At 52.6% G+C, this 21,869-nt stretch overlaps 1 protein-coding gene and 1 long non-coding RNA gene across 7 annotated transcripts; one reads left to right on the top strand and one right to left on the bottom strand.

Moving 5' to 3' along the window:
• Positions 1 to 5,820: 5,820 nt before the first annotated feature.
• Positions 5,821 to 18,629, top strand: SPINT1 (serine peptidase inhibitor, Kunitz type 1). Of its 6 annotated transcripts, none has more exons than XM_014857377.3 (12): positions 5,821 to 6,874; positions 7,129 to 7,274; positions 7,583 to 8,122; positions 14,546 to 14,673; positions 14,901 to 15,036; positions 15,127 to 15,297; positions 15,482 to 15,508; positions 15,824 to 15,949; positions 16,066 to 16,116; positions 16,866 to 17,036; positions 17,249 to 17,296; positions 17,732 to 18,629. In XM_014857377.3, the coding sequence occupies exons 1-12, from the start codon at positions 6,522 to 6,524 to the stop codon at positions 17,941 to 17,943; spliced, it is 2,109 nt and encodes a 702-aa protein (XP_014712863.3). In that variant the 5' UTR covers positions 5,821 to 6,521; the 3' UTR covers positions 17,944 to 18,629. The 6 variants fall into 6 exon arrangements, with proteins under 6 accessions (XP_014712863.3, XP_014712864.3, XP_070359614.1 ...); XM_014857378.3 differs by having other exon boundaries at positions 5,821 to 6,878; positions 7,129 to 7,362; XM_070503515.1 differs by having other exon boundaries at positions 6,714 to 6,874; positions 7,129 to 7,362.
• LOC139043251 (uncharacterized) lies at positions 16,469 to 20,882 on the bottom strand. The gene is made up of 3 exons (XR_011500311.1): positions 20,759 to 20,882; positions 17,446 to 17,527; positions 16,469 to 16,595 (listed from the first exon to the last, which is right to left on the bottom strand). It is a non-coding gene; the product is annotated as an uncharacterized lncRNA (long non-coding RNA).
• Positions 20,883 to 21,869: the final 987 nt, after the last annotated feature.

Genomic DNA, 21,869 nt, shown 5'->3' with positions numbered 1-21,869 from the left:
GACTCCTAAAAGAGAGCTTTAGACAAAGGCTGCTAGATGAGTCTTTAACGATGAAATTTTGGGGCCCTACGTACGTTATCAGGGTGGGGGAGGTGTTTGAGGGCTGGAGGCCGGGATGGTAGCCTGGAAAAGCCCAGGCTCTGCAGGAAGGCTGACAGATCTGAGTTCACACTCAGTTTTGTCCTGCCTTGGTTTTATAACCTTCAAGCTTTACAACTTCTTTGAGTCTGTTTTCTCACCTGCAAAATGGGGTTTGGGGAGGATTAAATGAGATGATGTATGTAAACATTTAGCAGGGTGTCCAAAACATAGTCCCTTCTCAGTAGATATCCATCCTCTTCCTTTCTTTGCCTTCCCATTCTCCCTGACTTCCGGGGGGAGGGGGTCTGTCCCCCAAAGGCTGGCCCTGGGATTTCTCTGCAGTGGCTTCCTTCCCGGCCCTCTTTGGAAGAGGGTGGAGATGGGCCTGTAGACTCAGCTCTTACTTCGAGCCTGTGATGGCAGGCATTATTATGATAGTCTCCTCCCTCTTCTGTTTCCTGTCTTTGGAAGGGTTTGGGAGCCCTTTCAGAAAAGGAACTAGATCAGAAGAGTCACTGGGTTTTTTTCCACTCATTAACTCATTCATTAACAAAGATTTTATGAGCTCCTCTAGCAGGCCAAGCATTATGCTCAATACTGGGGATTGGCAGTCCCTGCCTTCATGAGCTTACAGTCTAGCGTGAAAATAAACAAATATTTAGTCAACTAATCAAATAAATGTGAAATTACCACTATATTTCGTGATCTGAAGAAAAGGTAAGAGGTGCTACGAGAATGTCTAGTGAGGGTGTGACCTAGTAAATGGTAACATCTGAACTGAGTTCTGAAGAACGAGTAGGAGGCATAAGGCCAGCAGAAGTGGATCTAACAAAAGGTAGAGCATATGTAAAAGCCCTGTGGCAGGAGGGAGACAGTGAGTACAACGGACTAGGAACAGAGAGAGGAGGGAGAGAAAAGTGAGCCATGAGGCAGAAGGGATGAAGGTATACACACAAGGCCCTCTGAACCATGTTGAGGAGTTTTGCCTCCATCCTAAGACCACTGGGAATCACTGAAGAGTCTTAAGCAATGGTGGTTGGGCAGGCTGACATGTTCAGATTTAAATTTCCAAAGATCCCCCTGGCTGTTGAATAGATCAGAGGGTGCAGAAGGCCTGGAGGAGACCAGCTGGGAGGCCACTGCTGCAGGGGTTGACCAGGGAGGCAGTGCTGTCAATATCGAGAAGTGGACAGACTGGAGAGCTAATCAGGGAGTAATATTTAATAGAACTTGGTGATAGATTAGGGGTACATAATATGCAAACTTCATGGATGCCTACACAGGGACACAGACAGGTTCATGCACAGAGCCTCTCTGATCCTGTTTCCTCATCTGTAAATGGGGGGTTGGTGAGATTCTGCATGAGCACGCAGCATGGCCTGGTGAAGCTCGATGGCACACAAATGAGTTATGTCCGTTATTTATAGTGTGAGGTTCCTTGTTTACATTCTTCCATCTCAGCATTGACACACGTCTCAGTGGCCTAGGTGTGTCATGTGTCACCATTCCTCAATAAGTTTGCCCAAGATAAGGGAACTCAAGACCCAAGATAAGATAGGAAGAGAAAACCACCAGGACCGCAAGGCTGCATCAGGGCAGGGAAACAAAGAGGATGCAGGCCTGGGCAGAGGCGAGGGTGTCTGCCCTGCTCTCCTGTCCTGGCCTGGGTCCAGTAGTGGGATAAATGGGCAGCAGGCACAACCCATCAGAACCAGGCTGTTCTTTTTCTGTTTGGTGAGGAAGATTGGCCCTGAGCTAACATCTGTGCCAATCTTCCTCTATTTTTTGTATGTGGGATGCCTCCACTACATGGCTTGATGAGCAGTGTGTTGGTCTGCGCCTAGGATCCAAACCCGTGAACCCAGCTGAAGAAGCAGAGCACGTGAAATTAACCACTATGCCACCAGGCTGGCCCCAATTGTGAGTATTTTTGACATTAGGAGAATTCTTCAAAAATGCCCCTTTGAGAGCTGCAGCAGTATCTGAGAGGAACTGTCTCCTTTAAATAAAGATTGAACTAATGACAGTGACCTCACCTTGAAAAATATTGCATTACTTTCCCCAAAATTCATTATCAAAAATGCTCAGTTCTGTTCTATCAGTGGAATTAGTGGGCTCTTACTTAGACCATTAAAACTAAAATTTATTGGGGCCAGCCCCGTGGCCGAGTGGTTGAGTTCGTGCGCTCTGCTTTGGCGGCCCAGGGTTTCGCTGGTTCGAACCCTGGGCACGGACATGGCACCATTCATCAAGCCATGCTGAAGCAGCATCCCACATGCCACAACCAGAAGGACCCACAACTAAAAATACACAACTATGTACCAGGGGGCTTTGGGAGAAAAAGGAAAAATAAAATCTCATGTTAAAAAAAAAAACCCTAAAATTTATTGATTTATGATTATTAGATCATTAAAACTAAAATTTATTCTGTAAATATATTATCCTTCTGTTTCAGTTATCATTGCCACACTGTTTCAGTTATTATTGCCACATAACAAACCACCCGACATTAAAGCCTTAAAACAAACACAGTCATTTATTTGCTCACGATTCTGCAACTTGGGCAGACTTGGCAGATGCAGCTAGTTCCTGCTGGGGGGGACTCGACAGGGCTAAGGATGCAAGATGGCTTCACGCAGTGCCTCAGCTGCGGTGGCTGGGAGACAGCTGGACCCCTTTCTCTCCCTTCATAGTCTCGCATCCTCCAGGGTCTTGCTCTTTTCAGGTGGCCTGTCTTTCCTGCAAGGAGTCAAATTTTTTTACATCACAACTGGTTCTATGAGGGAAAAATGGAAGCCACAAGGCTGAGATCTGGAAGTCATGCGGCACCACTCCTGCTTCGTCCTATTGGTTAAAGCAAGTGACAGTCAAAGGGAAGGGAAAGAAAGATACCACCTCTTGGTGGGAGGAGCAGGCTGCACATACAGGAAGGGGAGGTCTGGTCCACCATCTTCTGCAGAGAATCCACCACAGCTCCCCATAGAAACCACCATATCACTGTCTGAGACAAGGCACTCAGTGTTCTTTTTCTTTCTTTTTCAGAATTTTATATAAATACACACATATATATATGTGTGTATATATATATTTTTTTTTCTTTTTTTTGGCTGGGAAAGATTCACCCTGAGCTAACTTCTGTTGCCAGTCTTTCTCTCACTTTGTTTTCTCCTCAAAGCCTCAGTCCATAGTTGTATATTCTAGTTGTAAGTCTGTTTAGTTCTTCTATGTGAGCTGCTGCCACAGCACGGCTACTGACAGACAAGTGGTGTGGTTCTGTGCCCGGGAACTGAACCTAGGCTGCCAAAGGAGAGTGTGCTAAACTTTAACCACTGGGCCATTAGGGCTGGCTCAGTGTTCCTTTTCTTTTTTTTCTTTCTTTCTTTTTTCTTTTTGAGGAAGATTGGCCCTGAGGTAACATCTGTGCCAATATTCCTCTATTTTATGGGGGATGCCACCACAGCGTGGCTTGACGTGCAGTGCTAGGTCCGCGCCAGGATCGAACCTATGGACCCTGGGCCCCGGAAGTAGAGTGTGTGAACTTAACCATTAGGCCACCTGGCCAGCCCCTCAGTGTTCCTTTCCTAGTAGTGTTAAGGACTGAATATTCTCACCAAACCACCCACTCCTCAGAGCAATGGTCAGTACCGGTGCTCTGGCAAATGGGAATGAAGGCTAGTGTAAACCCAAGCCTTCTCTCCCCAAATTCACAGAGAGAGGGTGAGCCACATGGTCTAACAAAAGAACAAACTCATCCAGACAGCTCTCCTTGGGCCTGCAATATAGAATTAGAAAACAATATCATCTGGAAACACTTTGCAGGGAGGCAGTTCAGAATCACAGAAAGGGCCCAAGATTGGCAGTCAAGAGACATGAGGGGCTGGCCCAGTGGTGCAGCGGTTAAGTTCACACATTCCACTTCTCAGCGGCCCAGGGTTCACCAGTTCGGATCCCGGGTGCTGACATGGCACTGCGTGGCACACCATGCTGTGGTAGGCGTCCCACATATAAAGTAGAGGAAGATGGGCACGGATGTCAGCTCAGGGCCAGCCTTCCTCAACAAAAAGAAGAGGATTGGCAACAGTTAGCTCAGGGCTAATCTTCCTCAAAAAAAAAAAAAGAGAGAGATCTGAAATCTGGGCTGGCCTCTGCCACTAGCTCTGTGTCTCTGAACAAATCAAGAACAAATCTCAGCCTCACTAGGAAGAAGGGCTTTAACTAAGGCCCACGATAGCTCTGCCACTCTCTGCCTCTCCACATACTGAACTTTATGAGTCCATCCAGGTAACACTGCCAGAGGGGCTCTTGGGGGTCACTAGGGTCTGAACAGGTGAAGGGCAGATGAAGGCAGGACTGGAGGAGGGAACCTTGTGCAGGGTGGCTGGGAGTCTATCTGGAAGCTGGCATAGAACCCAGAACAAGGGCAGCCGTGGCAATAGACAAGAAGGGATGGACATGAGTGACTACCAGGGAAAACTGTCAGGACCCAGGGACTGGCTGGACGGTTGCAGAGAAAGCCCACGGACAGGCAGTGGGCACCGGTAACTCCAAAGTGACTGGGATGATGAGACCAGGAGGGAATGTGGACAGAGTGATTTGGGGCTAAATATAACGAATGCAAAGGTTGTCATGATGTATTCCTCTCTTCACTATGGAAGCATTCCATGCTCACTAAAGGGCACTTGGAAAATAATTTAAAAACAAGAAAGAAGAAATATTATCCCATATTCCCACCATTCAAATGCCGTCACTTTCACCACTTTGTTGCACTATCTTAGTCCTCTCCCTGTTATGCGTAGTTTTTTTTTTTTTTTAGTATGTAAGAAGCAACATGAGGTAGTGGGAAAAGTGTAGTTTTTGATGTAAGAGAGACTTGGGATAAGGTTTTGGCTCTGTCACTTTTTTCAGGCAAAAATTCATTGAGCACTCATGGTCTCAAATGCTTTATCTGTATTAACTCATTGGTTCCTCATAACAACCCTATGGAGCCATATTTCATTTACAAAGAGGCTAAATAACTCGCCGAAGGCCACACCCATGATAAGCGGCAGATGAGAGAGCTAAACCCAGTAGTCTGAGCCAGAAGGCCACAAGCTCAACCCCTATACAGCCTTGGCTTCCACTCTTCCCTGCATGACCTTGATGGCGTTAGTAAACTTGTGCAAAGTAGAAACTATTCTCAGAGTTGTCGTGGGCATTAGCAATTATATATGTCAAGTGTCTGGCACGCAGTAAGCATCTCAACTAATGGCGGCTGCTCACCACTTGAAAATGAGTTTTTGTTTCAGGCAAGTTGAATCTGAGGTGAGGGTGGAACTTCTGGCTGAAGTTAGAATTGCGAGTCTGGCAAAGCCCGGGGTTTAGGTGCTGAAGCAACGGAATTGGCCTGCCTGGGCTCCAACCCCTGCTCTGCCACCTAACTGCCACATGACCTGACAGGTAAGTTCACCTGTCTGAGCCTGTTTGCTCATCTGTAAAGTGAGGATAAAAATAGTACCTACTTTCTTGGTTTGTTTTGAGTATACAAGGCAATGTACGTGAAGTGCTTAGGAACAGGGTTTGGGCATTGTCAATGCTTGATAAATGTAGGTTTTTGTAACAGTGTGTACCATGGATGTAATGATAAATCTGTGATAATGTAAAATTACAAGAAGGTAAGCATCTCCTGTGTTAGCATTTCTGTGCAAATAAGGTATCAGAGGAGGCAGGAATCAAATCAAACAAAACCCTTTCTTTCCAGTAAGTGCACAACCGTTTGCTTCATTCCCAGCAAACCATCTTTGCCCTGTGTCCACCACTGTGCCAGGGGCTCTGGAAAAATCCAGAAAATCCAGAGAAAGGGAGACAGACCCCAGATTCCCATCCCTGACACCCACAACGTAGGCAGCTGGCAGATGTTTCAGTTCAGCCAGGAAAGTGACCGAAAGTTTGGCTATGGGACCCAGCAGGTCAAGCCGTTCTAAATGAGAAATTAGGACGAACGTTCCCCTTGGGCAGGGGTTTGTTAAGTCATCACGAAAAGGGGTGGAATCTCTTATTTCGTGAGGGCATTAATAAGAGCAATCTTGCTCTGGAGGGAAAGATCTTTAAGAGTTCTTCACTCAGGAGCAGCAGTGAGGGTGGCATCAAAGAGTCCACGGTTCCGTGAAGGTCATTCATTAACTCTGCTACTTTGATGAGTTGGAACCTCTAAGCTTCCAAGGATGGCATTTCACTGGAAGAGAGTGGCCAGCTCTTAACCAGGAGCACATGGGTGAGAGAGAAGAGGGAACCTGTGTTCCAGGGGAGACAGCAGAAGCTAACAGGGCGCTAAGGATGCTAATGAGCGCCAACAGGGACTTAGCTCCGACGGGGCCCGGAACCTAAACGTTAGTACAAGAGGAGGGAAGGCCTCAAACAAAAGGGAAACACTGCGAATCAGGCTGGGAAATGGGACGCGGGAAATGGCCTCAGCTTCTCACTCAGGCAGAAAGGAGGGCTTCCTGGAGCTGGCAAGGGCGGGGACGCTGGAGCAGGCATCCCGGATTCCACTTATCAAAGGTGCAGCCACACAGCTTCTAGGATCTCTTCCGGCCACGAGATGGAAATGTTTCCCGAGGGCTGACGCCGACGGCAAGATCGTTTGCATCGGGCTTTCCCCCAAGTCTCCTCCCCCAGCCCCTTCACCAGCGCCTCAGGCATGGGGCTGGAAATGCGGGCCGGAACAGAAAGGAAGGCAGGAAGCAACCGGCCAGATCGCCCGACCCTCACGTGCCCGACGTCGAGGGAGCTTCCCGGCCGGGTCCGGGCCTCCGAGGTCGGTGAGCACTTCTGGGGCGCGGGGCCTCCCTGCGAGGCTGGACTCGGTGGAGCCTGCGGACAGCAGCCTGGAGGGGTGCGCCCCGGTGCCGGTCGCCCCAGGGCCTCAGAGCCCCCTTGGGGACCCAACCGCAGGGGAGTGGGGATGGCGGGCTGGGCAGTCCGGAAGCTCGCCAGGGCGGGGCGGCCGAGGCGCACCGGGCATGGGCGGGGCCAGCGGCACTAGGGTTAACGTCCGCCCCGCCCCGACAGCGCTGACTCAGTTTCACCAGAAACTAGGAGGAGGAGGTGGCCGATCCAGCGCACCGGGCAGCGGGGCGGAAGCGGCGGGCCGAGCCGCGCAGGAAGGCGGGACCGGAACCTCGGCAGGCCCGGCCCCACCCCACTCACCTGCGCAGGTAACCGGGGCCCGGCGCGCGCCGAGGCGGAGGCAGAGCCGGACGGAGCATGTTTGGCCCTTTGTTTTCCGCCCTCGCGTGCGTCCGGGTACGCGAGCTCCTCAGCCGGCAGTCGGGCCGTCCGTGGGTGGCGGGGCTGGGGGTCACCCCAGTGCGCGTGGGAGGGCTGGGCGCGCGTGCGCCTCTCCCTCTTTGGGTGCTCGATGCTCCCCTCCCTCCTCTGCACTTCCTCCCGGCCCGCCCGCCTCCCTTGAAGTCTCCCCAGCTGATGTGGTGTGTCTCCTCCTCCGTCCCCTCCCCTCTTTCAGGTCTCAAGCACCCTTGGGGCCCAGAGGCCCGCACTGTGAAGGTGACCCCCGTGGGGAGGAGGGCGACGGCCCCTGGGAGGACGATGGCCGGCGCCCACCTCTCCCAGGCCCTCATCCCAGCGGTCCTGGTTTGGCTCCTATGCGAGCTCGGCCTCCGGGGCACCCAGGCCGGGCCGCCGCCCGAGTCCCCTGGGCTGCCCGCAGGACCCGCCTGCCTGGACAGCTTCACCGCCGGGGTGCCTGACTTCGTGCTCGACACCGAGGCCTCGGTCAGCAACGGGGCCACTTTCCTGGGCTCCCCGACCGTCCGCCGCGGCTGGGACTGCGTGCGCGCCTGCTGCACCACTCAGAACTGCAACTTGGCGCTGGTGGAGCTGCGCTCCGACGGCGGGGAGGACGCCATCGCCACCTGCTTCCTCATGGACTGCCTCTACGAGCAGAACTTCGTGTGCAAGTTCGCGCCCAGGGAGGGCTTCATCAACTACCTCACGCGGGAGGTTTACCGCTCCTACCGCGAGCTGCGGACCCAGGGCTTTGGAGGTAAGGAGGAGGGTGCTGGGATGGTTGCATCTGGAGAGACTAAGAAAGGGCGCTGGTGATGGAGTCCTGGGGGAGGCGAGCATCAGAAAGGAGTTAAGGGGCCCGCGTAGTGGTTAAGTTTGCGCGATCCGCTTGGGCGGCCCAGAGTTGGCCAGTTCCGATCCTGGGCACGGACCTAGCGCCGCTCCTCAAGCCATGTTGAGGCGGCGTCCCACATAGAAGACTAGAAAGACCTACAACTAGGGTATGCAACTATGTACTGCGGCTTTGGGGAAAGAAAAAAAAGAAGATTGGCAACAGATGTGCGCTCAGAGCCAATCTTCCTCACCCCCCCCAAAATAATTATGTATATTAAAAAGAAAAAAAGAAAGGAGTTAAAAGGAGAGTCCATTCTACCCCAGCTCCTCCTTAGAAGTGGGTAGTATAAACAGTAAACAGACGGGCTACTGAGTGGGGAGGGGCAACATCCGAGAGCCCAGACTCTGGCTCAGGAATTCGGGATGCTGAGTGGGCTGATGCTCTAGGGTGTGTGTGTGGAAGAGAGGAGGCAGCTCCTCAGGATTCCCGATGTCTGGCCCTGCTTTGCTGAGTCAGGGAGTGAGCTGTCTGGAGGCTGCCTGGTGAGCAGATAGGCCCCTCTGGCCAAGCACTGGCCTGGACACCTTGAGGCCCTATCCAGTGAGCCCGGTGAAGGGTAGTCTCCTATGCTGTTGGGCTTGGGATGGGTTAGCATCTCTGTGCACCCCGCCCCCCAACATATTGCCCTTTTGGTGGGCTGGGGAAAACTGCCAGACCCCAGAGACTAAAGAACAAGCCCAAGAATGGGGGTGACCCAAACAGGGAGAGGGTGGTGTTGTGGGCACCGTAGCCTAGAGGCTCTAGGGTGGGGGTGAGGAGGGTTGCTGGGTGAGTCAGCCCACTGGTATGTGTACCTGGTGGGGGAGGGATGTCAGCTGTCCCGGCAGGTGAGTTTGTGTGCCCTCCCTGCTTAGGATCTGGGAGCCGAGCTGTCTGCTCGCCTTGTTTATCTCCAAGGATAAGGGCAAAGTGGGGGCCAGGGCTCCTCCTCTTTCCTCCTGGGACTGAGCAGTTCTCTGGCTCAGGGTCCCTCCAGAGACCTTCGTTCCCCATTCTCGCCACCAGCTGTTCTGGCCAGGTGGGGCTCCAGGGCAGCGATGGGTCATGACTGATAACCTCTGCTAGCGCTTTACAGTTCACCGATTGCTGTGCCACCCAGCCTCTCACTTAGGCCTCATGATAACCACCTTTGACAAGGGTGCTATTAGTAGTCACCCCACTTTTTAGATTAGCAAATCGACTCCTGTGTTAAATAATTTGCTCAGGATAACACTGCCCGTAATGGGAGGCCTGGAACTCAACTCCAGGAGGGACTTCCAAAAGTCTCGTGCTGTTTTTCATACAAGACCACCTTTCTAGAAGAAACCTGTCTCTGACCCAAGACAGCCCAGCGGATAACAGAACCAGAGACCTGGGAACCCAGCGGCCAGGACTGGGCTGGGGCTGACTCTGGGGCTGGACTCAATTCTGGAAAGTGGAGAAGGAGCTTCCCTCTCCAGCCTTTTCCTGGGCCATCCTTTCTCCCAGGCGAAGGCTTGCTCTTCTCCCTGTCCTTCGAGTAGCTCTCCTGGATCTCTGAGGAGAGCTGTGATGAGGACTCTGGGGGGGGGGCTCCATCTTAAGGCCAGGCTGGGCCACCAAGTCCCACTGAGCCAGAGCCTGAGCCTGTTCCACAAGGAAGTAGCAGAGCGTGTAGGTGGTGATGACTCTTAATTGACCTGAGCTCCCTTGCTGCTCTGATGGAGGCCCCATGGGAGTCCCACTCCAGGGCCAGTGCCTGGAACTCTGGGGTCTGGTCAGGGAGCTGAGCTGGACCGAGTCACATGGTTTTGGGACCAGCCTTTCTTATCTGGAAACCTCAGCCTGCTCCTAGATTAGCCTGTTTGGCACAAGACAGGGTGGACGGGGATTTCCTGGGGCATTTAGGGAGCTGGGTAGGGCTTTGACTGAGTATGAGCTCCAGGCCATTTTCAGGGCCGGGCGCTGCTGCAATGCTTTGGGGAGTGGGGGAAGCTGTGTGTGTGTTAAGGAGTCCATTCTCAGCTGAGAGTTTGGAGGTGGATAAGAGAAGGATCAAGCCATTAGAGCATCCTGGAGGTGAGGGTAGGTGGAGCAGGCAAGGTGGGCGGGGATGCTTAGGCCTTCTAAACCTTTCTCTTTTTTTGGTGAGGAAGATTGTCCCTGAGCTAACATCTGTGCCAGTCTTCCTCTATTTTGTGTGTGAGATGCTGCCACAGCATGGCCACTGATGAGTGGTGTAGATCGAGTGAGTGGTGTAGATCTGCACCTGGGAAGTGAACCTGGCTGTGGAAGAACAGCGCACTAACTTAACCACTGCGCCACCAGGCCAGCCCCCAAACCTGTGATTCTTGTACCGGGTAGAGAGAAACCCTCCCCAGAGCGAGTTGATTTGTTCACCTTCCCCTGCCTGTGGCCAGTCCAATCCAGATTCCTGCGGCCGCCTGAGCACCCTGCTCCTTCCTCCATCGCCCTCCATCCCCCTCCTCGGCTCTCCCCCTCTTTCCCTTCGAGGAGTGGCTTGGGAGGTGGAGTCTGTGTTTCCCTGGAGATATCCTAAGGCCTGGCCTCTGGGGCAGAGGCTGGTTTTATTGCCATTCTAGCCCTTTGCTCTCTTAGGGATGGGAAGCAGGGAGTGGTAGGGCAGGGCCTGTGCCCCTTGCTCCTGAAGACTGGGGCCTGGACAGGACGGCTGTGTGGGTGGACTTCACTGATTTGGCTGAAGGTCTGACACATCGCTCTGGCTGCCGCTTCCACCCTGGGGGCTAGTGGGGCTAGCCTGCCTGTCTGCCAGGGAGACTGCCAAGGAGTCTGTCTCCTGTCTCCTTTCTCCTTTTAAACGGCTGATCGCTTTCTGCAAATGCAAGGAGAGAGGAACGGGCTCCTCCTAGCTCCTTGCCCCCTTGCCCCGGAGCCCTGTTGGCCTCCTCCTGATCTCCAGCCAAGCCACTGGGCTGAGGGATGGTTCCAGACAGGCACTTTCCTTTCCTGCTCTCCTGGTCTTATTTCCCCTCAACTCCTGGAACCCAGATCCTTTTTCTCTTTCTCCGAGGCCTCTGCACCATTTGACATGTTTCTCTGTGGCAGCTCTCCCCTCCCATCCTTTTGCTGTCACTGTGTGTCCTGGTCTTCTCACCCATGGGACCACCCTCTGTGAGTCCCACAATGGCTCTGCTTTCCCTGCCTCCTCAAAGGGGAATCTCTATGACTCAGCCTCCTGTCAGCCTTCTTATCTTTTCCCTTCTCTTCTTCCATTGAACTCTCTTACCCTTGACGTAACCCTCCGTAAGGCCTCTCTGGAGTGCAGTTTGGTAACGTTCATCCAAAGTGTAAGTGCACAACCTTCCACGCAATTCCACTTGTAGGAATTCATCTTGTGACTATACTTATACGCGTGTGAAGCAACTTACCAGCCAGTTATTCACTGTAGTGTTGTTTATAATAGCAAAGGATTGGAAACGATCTCGATGTCTGTCAGCATCTTATAATTGGATACTGTGAGCCTGTTTTAATAATAATCATAATAAACCCTGAGGCAGCATGGTTTAGTTCTTTAAAAAAAATTTTTTTTATTGGTGCAGGATAGTGCCTTTTTGTTGTTTTCTGAGGAAGATTTGCCCTGAACTAACATCTGTGCCAGTCTTTCCTATGTTTTGTATGTGAGTCAGTGCCACAGCCTGGCCACCGAGAAGTGGTGTAGGTACATGCCCAGGAACTGAACCCGGGCCACCAATGCAGAGCCTCTAAATTAAGAGGAGATTGGTAGACTGGTTAATTAAGTTGTAAATTATAGTGCATTCATACAATGAGTACTCTTCAAAAGAAAAGAAAAGAAACTGTGTTGTCATGGAATGATTTCTAAAATATATTATGGGAAAAATAAGAAGAACCTGCATGCTTATGAATTCAATACTCTGGATAGTCACACACATAAACCAGTTAAAGAATGGAGTGCCTCTGGAGAGAGGAACCTGGGGGATTACGGAGAAGAGGCGACTTAATTCTCACTGCCCTTTTGTGTTTTTTGAAGTTTATATTATGTATATGTATTACCTAAGCTAAAAACAACAAAACCACAAGATTATAAAAGCTATCAAAATCACACCTCTGGGCAGGTGGTGACCTGCAGCGTGGTGTTTTGGAAAGAGCATGAGCTATAGAGTCAGACAGACCAGGGTTCAAATCCCAGCTCAGCTGTTTAGAAGCTGAGCGATCCTGGGCAAGTTATTTAACCTCTCTGATGTCAATGTTCTTCTCTGGAAAGGGGTGAGAACACCGTTGTGGCATCATGGTTAGAAAGCAAGTTAATGTAGGTCAGGGGTCATCAAACTTTCTGTGAAAGTTCAAATGGTAAATATTTTGGGTTTTGTGGGCCATGCAGTCTCTGTCAGAACTATTCAGTTCTGCTGTCGTCACATGAAAGCAGCCGTACACGGTATGTAAATGAATAGGCGAGGCTGTCTTCCAATTTACAGACAAAATTTGATTTTTACGTACTTTTCACATCATGAAATATTATTCTTTGGATTTTTTTCAGCCATTTAGAAATGTAACAGGTGGTGGGCTGGATTTGGCTTGTGGGCCATAGTTTGCCAACCCTTGACGTAGATGATGCAGGTAACGTACCTACGTGATGCCAGGCACACACTCAGTGAGTGGCAGCTTTGTTAATAAGTATGACTCCAGATCCATCTCCCGTCCTCGCCTCTCTGGAGCGCCCTCTGCACACCGCCCCTCTGGATGGTCTTCTCTCCCTCAAGTTCAACTTCTCTGTGATTGAACCCACGAGTTCCCTCTGCATCTGGTTTCCCTTCTGCCTGGGCTCTGGCTCTTCCTCCCCAGTTCCCAGAGTCTGTCATGCATGGAAACCTGAAGCGTCTGCTCAGCATTGTTCCCACATCCGCCTTAGCTGTCAGGCCCCTGATTCAGACCGCTCCTGTTACATCTGCCGTGAACCGCTGACTGGTCCACTCGTCTCCTCACTCCATAGAAATAATTCCAAACAGTTGCATAAACAGCCCTACCTGGAGCTCAGCACTGTCGCTGCTGTTCAGGCCCTTGGCCCTCCCTTAGGACTCCTGGACCTCGATCGTGCATCTAGGAGGTCAATGTCTGGTGCAGCCAGGGCTTCCAGAACTCTGCACCACTGCTCGTGGCTAGTGTGTGTCCCCTTCCTATACTGCCAGTTGTTAAATATTTGAATGTCACTCCTGCTGTGTCCACATGCCCTGGCCTGGCATCTAGGGCCCTTTGGGGTCTCTCTGAGCCCAGCTGGTTTTCTTAATGTCTGCCAAACCAGCTTTGCAAATTCCCAGCTCCTTGCTTTGGCTCCTCATGTTTTCTGCTGTCACCAACAACACAGCACATTCTTCCCCGCCACCAAACAAAAACAAAATAAAAGAATCAAAAACTCCTTTCTCCTTTCTTCAGAAAGCCTTGACTTATTCCTGTAGCCTGCTGTGGCCTCTCCCTTCTCTGAATGTCCTCTTCCTTGTCTTGTACACGTACCACGTATCACTTCTTGCTGGGTCTTTTCTCCCATGTGTTTCATGTTGTTAGGTCTTATCTGTAGTCTCCTCAAGGGCAGTATATTAATCTTCTATGGCTGCTTTGACAAATTACGACAAACTGAGTGACTTAAAACAACAGAAATTCATTGTCTCACAGTTCTAGAGGCCAGAAGTCCAAAATCAAGGTGTGAGCAGGGCCACACTCCCTCTGAAGACCCTAGGGAGAATCCATCCTTGCCTCTTCAGCCCCCTCATAACTGGAGGCAGGATCTGTCTGAGGTGGCAGAGACACCCTCTTCCTGTAGCCACTCACCCTGGGACCCTAAGACCTGCCACATTGCTGGCCAGGGACGCTGAGCTTAAGGTCTCTACTAGGATGGGCATCTCAGCAACCAGCCAGCAGACTGATGGGTGGTAGGTGTTAGTCACACATTTACTTATTTGGCTTTCCAAAAATAATGTTACTTTAACTTTTTAAAGTAATTGGCACAAGACCTGCTTACTGTAGAAGATAGGAATAATCCCTCCGATATATATATATATTTATGTATATATTTCCTAAATAGGATCAGATGGCACATGCTACTCAGTCATTTGTTTCAGAATGTGAGTTTAACAACATAAAAATGTCTTCAGTATACCAAAGACATAATATATCTAAGAGAGAGCAAGAAGATGGTTGAGTGGTGAGCTCTTGCCTGCACCCCATGCGGACTGCCCAGGATTAGGCTGGTCTAGGGGTGGCCCATCCTTCCCCCACTGCCAGGAGAGAGCTGGTCCATCCAGTGAGAGTTGACCTTGCCTCCCCCTCCCCCAGGGTCCGGGATCCCCAGGATCTGGGCAGGCGTGGACTTGAAGGTGCAGCCCCAGGAACCCCTGGTGCTGAAGGGTGTGGGGACCACAGATTGGCACCTACTGCAGGGTGACACGGACGTCAGGGTAGAGGTGAGACACTGGGCTGGCTCCCTGACCCCCTCCTCAGCTCTCCAGACCCCCCTTTCTGGGGCCACAGACCAACCAGTGGCTCTAGGTGGGGTGGGGTGGATAGAAGCTGAGGATGCATTTAATACCAAGTCCCTCTGCTCTCCCTAGGGGAGGTGTGTGGCTGGGAGGGCCTGGGACAGCCCAAGGGCATCAGGGGGTCGCAGCCTGATGGCCACTCCTATATACAGAAGAATGATCTGGACCAAGTGGAGCTGTGGGGACTTAAGGAGGGCGCCTACCTGTTCCAGCTGAGAGCTGGCTCAGACCAGCCAGACAGCACGACCAACATCACCATCACCGTGCTATCCGCCAAGCAGACAGAAGGTGAGGGAGGGGGCGGGGAGGCAGCACCTGGAGTAACCCCCTCTGTTGATTGGCCCTGCAGGCACCTCTCATAAGCCTTCCTCCCCCTAGAATATTGCCTCGCATCCAGCAAGGTGGGGCGCTGCCGTGGTTCCTTCCCCCGCTGGTACTACGACCCCACAGAACAGATCTGCAAGAGTTTTGTTTATGGAGGTTGCTTGGGCAACAAGAACAACTACCTTCGGGAAGAAGAGTGCAAGCTGGCCTGCCGCGATGTGCAAGGTGGGCCTTTGCGGGGCAGCTTTGGGGCTCAGGTGACTTTCCCCCAGGGTGAGTTGTCTGCCTACACCGGTCAGAGAGGTGGGCATGGGAGTCCTCCATTCACAGACCCCCATTCCCCCGGTCAGCTCATCCCTGCTGGGGCCTGGCCCTGCCTCCTCTCACTTCTCTGTCTTCTCCTTCCCAGGTCCATCCGTGGAAAGGCACCATCCAGGTGGGCTTTGTTCCTTTCCGTTCCCCTCATCCCTGCCACATCACATCCCTGCCCCTGACCCAGCTGCTTTTGCCCGAGTCATTCCTCCCTTCATAGGATGTGGAAGGACCACAAAGGCCCCACCCCTCGCTGCCCAGCATCCTCCTCTCCTCCCAGTTTGTGTGTTGGAAGGCTCAGGACGGGGAGGGCAGGAGGGGAACAAGGACGTGTCATGATGCTGTGTGGGGGTAGAGAGAGCCAGGTACATGATGGCCCTTTGGTACATGCTGGTCTCTTCTCGAGCCTGACCTCACCCTCCCGCCCCGCCCCACCCAGTGTGCTCAGGCACCTGTCCCTCCACCAAGTTCCGCTGCAGCGATGGCTGTTGCATCGACAGCTTCTTGGAGTGTGACGACACTCCCGACTGCCCCGATGCCTCCGATGAGGCCACCTGTGACAAATGTGAGGCCTGGGAGATGGCGGGGCAGGAGGGCAGCAGAGGGGAGGTCCCGAACTTTCACCCTGCACCCCTGGGAGACCCTCGTTGGGCCTGTGCCTCTGATCTCTCATCTTTGCAGACACCAGTGGCTTCGAGGAGCTCCAGAACATCCATTTCCATAGTGACAAAGGTGAGGTCCTCCCCAGGGCCCCTGGGTCAGGGCCAATGCCGGCACTGCCATCCTCACTCATCCCATCAGCGTGCCGAGGAGCCTGCTGTGTGTGCCAGGCTGGGGGCAGAGAGAGCTGGGGGGCTCCTGAGCTCCTTTGGCTCTGTTTCCCAAACGTCAGTCATCCTCTTCACACCTTCAGAAATTTAGCCATGCCCACGTATTGCTGAGGTGTTCTTTACTTCATGTTTTTTCTATAATCAATTAGTTTTTTAACTTAATGTACTAAAAGGGAAATTTGACATCACTCCCATCAATGGAAAGCCACTGTTCCATGCCACAAATTGAGATCGACTATTAAAATAAGTATAATAAAACAAGGGTAATCAATTTTAGCTGGACGTCGTTGCCGCTGAGGCTCAGAGCCCGAGCCTTCTTTGTTAAGAGGTAGGCCGTCCAGGGCTGGAGTGGAAACCGAGACCTTGACACAATGAGAGAAGCTGAAAGAAAATTGAAAAAGAAATAGTTCTGTGAGTTGGTGTAGTTACTTCTGTACTTAAACTATGACCCAGGATTTGTCTTCCATGCTTTTGGCAACACTTTACATGGGCCAGATGTTTCTGGGGCTCTGAGGCCCTCACTGAGTCACAGCCGTCCTTGGCATAAGATGGGTCAGGAGGTGGCAGGCAGCAACCATGTGGAGCCTAGTGGACGGTGGCAGGGAGGCCCTGGGGACTAACTCACCCCTCTGCCTGCTCCTCACCCCCCAGGGCACTGCGTGGACCTGCCGGACACAGGCCTCTGCTTGGAGAGCATCCCACGCTGGTACTACAACCCCTTCAGTGAACGCTGCGCCCGCTTTACCTATGGCGGTTGTTATGGCAACAAGAACAACTTTGAGGAGGAGCAGCAGTGCCTTGAGTCCTGCCGTGGCATCTCCAGTGAGCAGGGCAGTGGGAGGTGGAAGATGGGAGGGTCAAGGCTTTGCTAGGGTGTTCTGCTCTCTCCCAAAGCCTGGGCTGGTCACGCCTTGTCCTCAGCACCTGGAGTAGGGGCTAGAGAGGATGGCAGGGTGGGGGGAGCCTGGAGCACCAGAGAGCAACTGACTCAGAGCCCTTAGTATTGACTTGTCTCTTTCCCCATCATTTTGTAGAGAAGGATGTATTTGGTCTGCGGCGGGAAAGCCACATTCCCAGCGTAGGTAAGCCTTGGTCTGCCCTGTCTCCAGTGAATAGGTATCAACTCAAGGATCAACTCCACTCACTTGGTTGTCACTGCCTAAACCTGTGTTGAGAAGGATCCTAAGGTTGACTAAAGTGACAGAGTACCACAATCAATAATTATTGTTACCTGCCATGGGCCAGGGAGGGGAGCATGGTAAAGTGCATGCAAGATGTTTGCCATCAGAGTCTCAGGCCTTTCCCCACACCACCTGCAAGGAAAGCAACCTGGAGCTGAGACCCGAGGCCCATAAGCATCCCTCCCACTGAGCTCCTCATGGAGCCACTCAGTTCTCATGTGCTCGAGGTCCTTCCACACCTGGCATCCATTGGACTTGATCCCTTCAGTATAGAATGGGGGTGGGCATCAGAACTGAGAAGGCCCCGGGAGCTCATTTGGCCCCTTCTTCCCCCAGGCTCCGTGGAGGTTGCCGTTGCAGTGCTCTTAGTCACCTGCATTGTGGTGGTGGCAGCCATCCTGGGTTACTGCTTCATCAAGAACCAGAGAAAGAGCTTCCACAGACACCACCACCGCCGCCCTCCGCCTCCTACCCCCACCAGCTCCACAGTCTCCACCACTGAGGACACGGAGCACCTGGTCTATAACCACACGACCCGACCCCTCTGAGCTGGAGTTGCCTTGGCCCTTTGGCCTGGGCCTCTCGCCAGCTCTCACCTGGCCCTGCTTCCTCCTTGCCTAGGTGGAGGCTGGGCTGGGGAAGACTTTGGGACTAGACTCCTCTAGCCTGTTTCCCGGGACCATTCTGCCTCAGAGGCCAGGGCTCCAGCCCCACCTGAAGGTGTCTCAGCTGTGCTCAGGCTATTTGCTCCTGAGGAAGCTCAAGGGTCCAAGAGGAGCAGAAAACCTTTGAGTCAGGAGTCCCACACACAGATGGACCTCTCTGCCTAGGATTTTGGAGGAAGTCAGAGTTTGATTCCTGTTCAGAGCTGCCTGCCCTGACCCCATGGCGTTGGGAAGGGGCCTGGGGCTGTGTTGGAAGTTGGAGGCCCCAACCCAGTCCTCCTGAGCTGCCCCTCCCACTCTGCCCAGTCCAGAGCTGGGGGGAGGGACCTCCATATTTTGTGCTGTACAGAGTTGCTTTTTGGTTATTTAATGCTGTGGGGGTGGGTGAGAGGAGTGGAAAGTGCTGGTCTGGCCTCTGCCGCTTCTCCTTTCCCCAAGAGTGGGCCCCAGCCTGGCCTGGCCTGGCTCACAGGGCCAGATCCATGGCATCCTCCCGGCACCCTCCAGGGCTCCCCTACTTCCCACAGGCCTAAGTCCACGCATAGTGTAATAAATGGTTTGTCCTGTGAGCCTTCTGCCTCTGCTCTGTGGGCCAGGAGAGGGACAGAGCCGCTGGGGGGAGATGGGACCGCCCTGTCCAACTGGTTCAGGCTTTGGCCACCCTGTTTAGCAGGTTTTCCTACCCTCCCTGAAACTGCCCCAGCCCCTGAGGGTAGAGGGAAGTGCCAAGTTTGACCACCAGAGGGGAGGGGAGGGGAGGGGAGGGGAAGGGTGAGATGCCATGGGAGCCCGGGCCGGGCCTCAGGAGGCTGCAGTGCTCTGCTGAGCCTTCTTTCTCCCTATCTGAGCCTGTCAACAAGCCTGGCCAGGAGCTGGGACGTCTTCACTGCAGTGTGTCATTGAGGACTGAGGGGAGGGAGGTTCTTATCTCCACTCCCTACAGTCCCATCTGGCCCGGGTCACCATCTCCCTTGCTCACCCACAGAAGCTGTTGCTTCTTCACAGGACTGCGGCTGCCCCCAGGCTCTGCGCTCCTGCCCAGGGCCTTCAGCGGAGGTCCGCCACTGATCCACACCCCTCCATTGGTTTGAGCCACCAAAGTCATACTTTTAATTCATTTCTTCATTTCTTAAACAAATTATTAAGTTCCTATTTACCAGGTCCCACCAATCGTTAGAAATTCAGTATTGTCCCGATGAGCACAGAGGAAGCACCCTGTAAGTGCTGTATGGACCTCAAGTGACTGCCTTGGTCCACAACCTGTGATAAAGGTGCTATCTTCATCTCCATTTCACAGGTGGGGAGACTGACTCAGTGGGGTTGAGTTCGCAAGGTCGTAGAACTGGTACGGGAGGACCAGATTCAAACCCTAACATTATGGCTCCAGAGAGTCTTACAAAAGGGATACTTTTAAATGGTGATAAGTGCTGTGCAGAAAAATAAAATGGCCATGTGAGAGATTGGGGGCTACTTTCTGCAACCCAGGTGAGTGTACGCATATGAGTCATAAGTGTGCTTTTCTGGAACTGCACACGCCCAGGAGGCAGGCACCCAGATCAAGAAGCAGAACCTTACTGACACCCCAGGATGGACCTCCTTTTGACGAGTAACCTGCTAATACCTCTGTGTTTTTGTACCTGTTGTACCGTCAGCCCAGACCACCCTCCCTTTCTCATCTTTCAGCCTCAGCTCAGGTTTTTGTCCAGGAAATGCTACCACACACATCAAGGTGGGGGCACTCCCTGCTCTGCAGCCCTGTGTGTGGTCACAGGACCCTGAGCACAGAGCACTCCCTTTTCCATTTACTTGTTTTCCCTCCCGGTTATGAGCTCCTGGAAACGTGGATGGCATCTCAGTCATCTCTGAGTCTCCAGTCCCCCATGCTCGCTCTATGACTTTAGTAAATGGCAGTGGTTCCCTAAGTGTTAAGTGGATGGGGGGTGGGGATGGGAGCTGGTTGCTGTGCTTTGGCTGTTCCCGTTGCATAGAGCACTGTATTTTTGCTTTCTACTTTGCCAGCCGCTCATCTGTCCTTCAAGGGTCAAACCAGGCTCCCTCCCTCGTCTGGTCCCCCAACACTGGGAACCGACCCCCTCATCCGCTGGTTCTCTGAGCACTTCAGGGCGAGGTTAATGACTCCTTAAATTCTGTATCCCGATGCCTACAACAGTGATCAACACAGAATAAATGCTTAATAAGTGTTGGACCGAAGACCATCCTCTCAGGGAGGGGTGGAGAGGAAGGGGGACGCTGCCAAGCAAAGCGCCATCCAGAGCGAGAGCCGCTGGGGTGGAGGCGGGGCACAGGGGCGTCAGCTATGGCGACTGGAGGTGGGATCGCGCAGGGGCCGCTAGGGGGCACTCTTAGCACTACTGGGCGCTGTGCTCTCGCTGCAAGGGTTTGGACAGAGTACACTAGTCCCAGGGAGGTGGCAGGTGTGAAGCGATGAAAGCTGAGACGCAGCCCCTGAGCTCCTGGAGTTACGCTCCAGAGCGCAGGCGGCGGGATGCAAATACTGTAACAAAACAATTTGGTCCCCAAACTGCTCCTTATCTCTCTCTGTGTCTTCCCCAGCCCCGCTCTGCTCCATCCCCACCCAAATTATTCCCTTTCTCAGAACTTTCACGCCTCCATTCCCTTACATAGACAGTTGCCTCCACCTCAGATGCCCCTTTGCCCCTGGAAAGCTCCTACTTACCCCGTTGATCCAGCTCAAAAAGCCTTCCCTGTTTCCCCAGCCAAAGTTCACTGCTGCCCGCTCCATTCTCTCCTGCTGTCCATGGCTCTGCTTCGTACGTATGGCCCACGTTAGTACATGTCTGCCCTCATCTGCTTCATGTCCTCCATGTGGGGGCCCTCTTGTGGATAGAGGTATCCAACAAGTGGCTGTTGAATAAAGCAGGGGGTGGTTAAACTATTAAGAAGGAGGTTGAGAAATGGCTTCATGAAGGAGGTATAAAATGAGACGAGCAGGTAGGTGTGGGTGTTCCAGGCATAGCAAAATCATAGTGAGCAAAAGCTGGGCAGTGGAGATCCTGGGTCTTGTTTTGTGTGGGAAGCAGTGAGCCGCTCAGTTTGGTTCAAGCATTGAGAGGGAAAGCTGGGGGGTTGGTGGGCAGAGGCCACGTTGGTGGGCACTTGGGGATTTGAACAGGGAAAGGAGTGGTCCAAACTCAGCTTTAAGGAGTGGAGAGTAAGGAGGCCATATCACTAGAGGTTGCACCGCAGGGAGAGGGAAGAAGGGAGGAAGCCACAACAAGTAAACCAGGCAGAATAACCTACATGAAGTACAGATAGAAGTGCAGAGAAGGCTAGTTGAAAGCTTGCACGCTGGCAGCCTGCAATTATGCTTTGGCTCAAACAGCAGTTAAATTTCTTTAATTAGTTATCAACAAAGAGTCAGGAAACTTCATTTTTAAAAAATGCATATTTCTAGCTTCTGGAGGAAACCCGGGGAGCTGTCCATTTGCGGCCCACATTGCTGCAGGAATGCAGGCGCTGAGTTCCAGTCCTCTTGAGCTGGGCGGGCGCTAACCCATCCACAGCCGCCATCCAGCCTGCTGTTCCCAGGGGCCTCCAGGCATTTAACTGTGGGACCTTCATCATCTTATCCCTTATAGCCCATCCTGCCTTCCCTATGTTGGGGAGTTTTCTCCGAAACTTACTGGTCTCAACAGTTCAAATAAACAATGACAAAAACTAAGCTGTTTCTCCCAAACCTATCCCTGCCCACTTAAACAAACAGCCCTGAATGAGCAGTGGTTTGCCCTATTGCACAAGACCACTCCCTTCCCCACCCAACCGCAGCT

Source organism: Equus asinus, chromosome 2 (genome assembly GCF_041296235.1).
Source record: "Equus asinus isolate D_3611 breed Donkey chromosome 2, EquAss-T2T_v2, whole genome shotgun sequence".
Lineage (NCBI taxonomy): Eukaryota > Metazoa > Chordata > Mammalia > Perissodactyla > Equidae > Equus > Equus asinus.
The sequence above is the reverse complement of the archived record's forward strand: the minus strand, read 5'-3'. Positions and strand labels throughout refer to the sequence as shown.

Coding starts and splice junctions, on each gene's coding strand:
- SPINT1 (XM_014857377.3), top strand. CDS start 6,522: ATGGCCTCAGCTTCTCACTCAGGCAGAAAGGAGGGCTTCCTGGAGCTG. Junction 6,875..7,128: donor GCCGGGTCCGGGCCTCCGAG/GTCGGTGAGCAC, acceptor CCGCCCCGACAG/CGCTGACTCAGTTTCACCAG. Junction 17,037..17,248: donor GTCCTGCCGTGGCATCTCCA/GTGAGCAGGGCA, acceptor ATCATTTTGTAG/AGAAGGATGTATTTGGTCTG.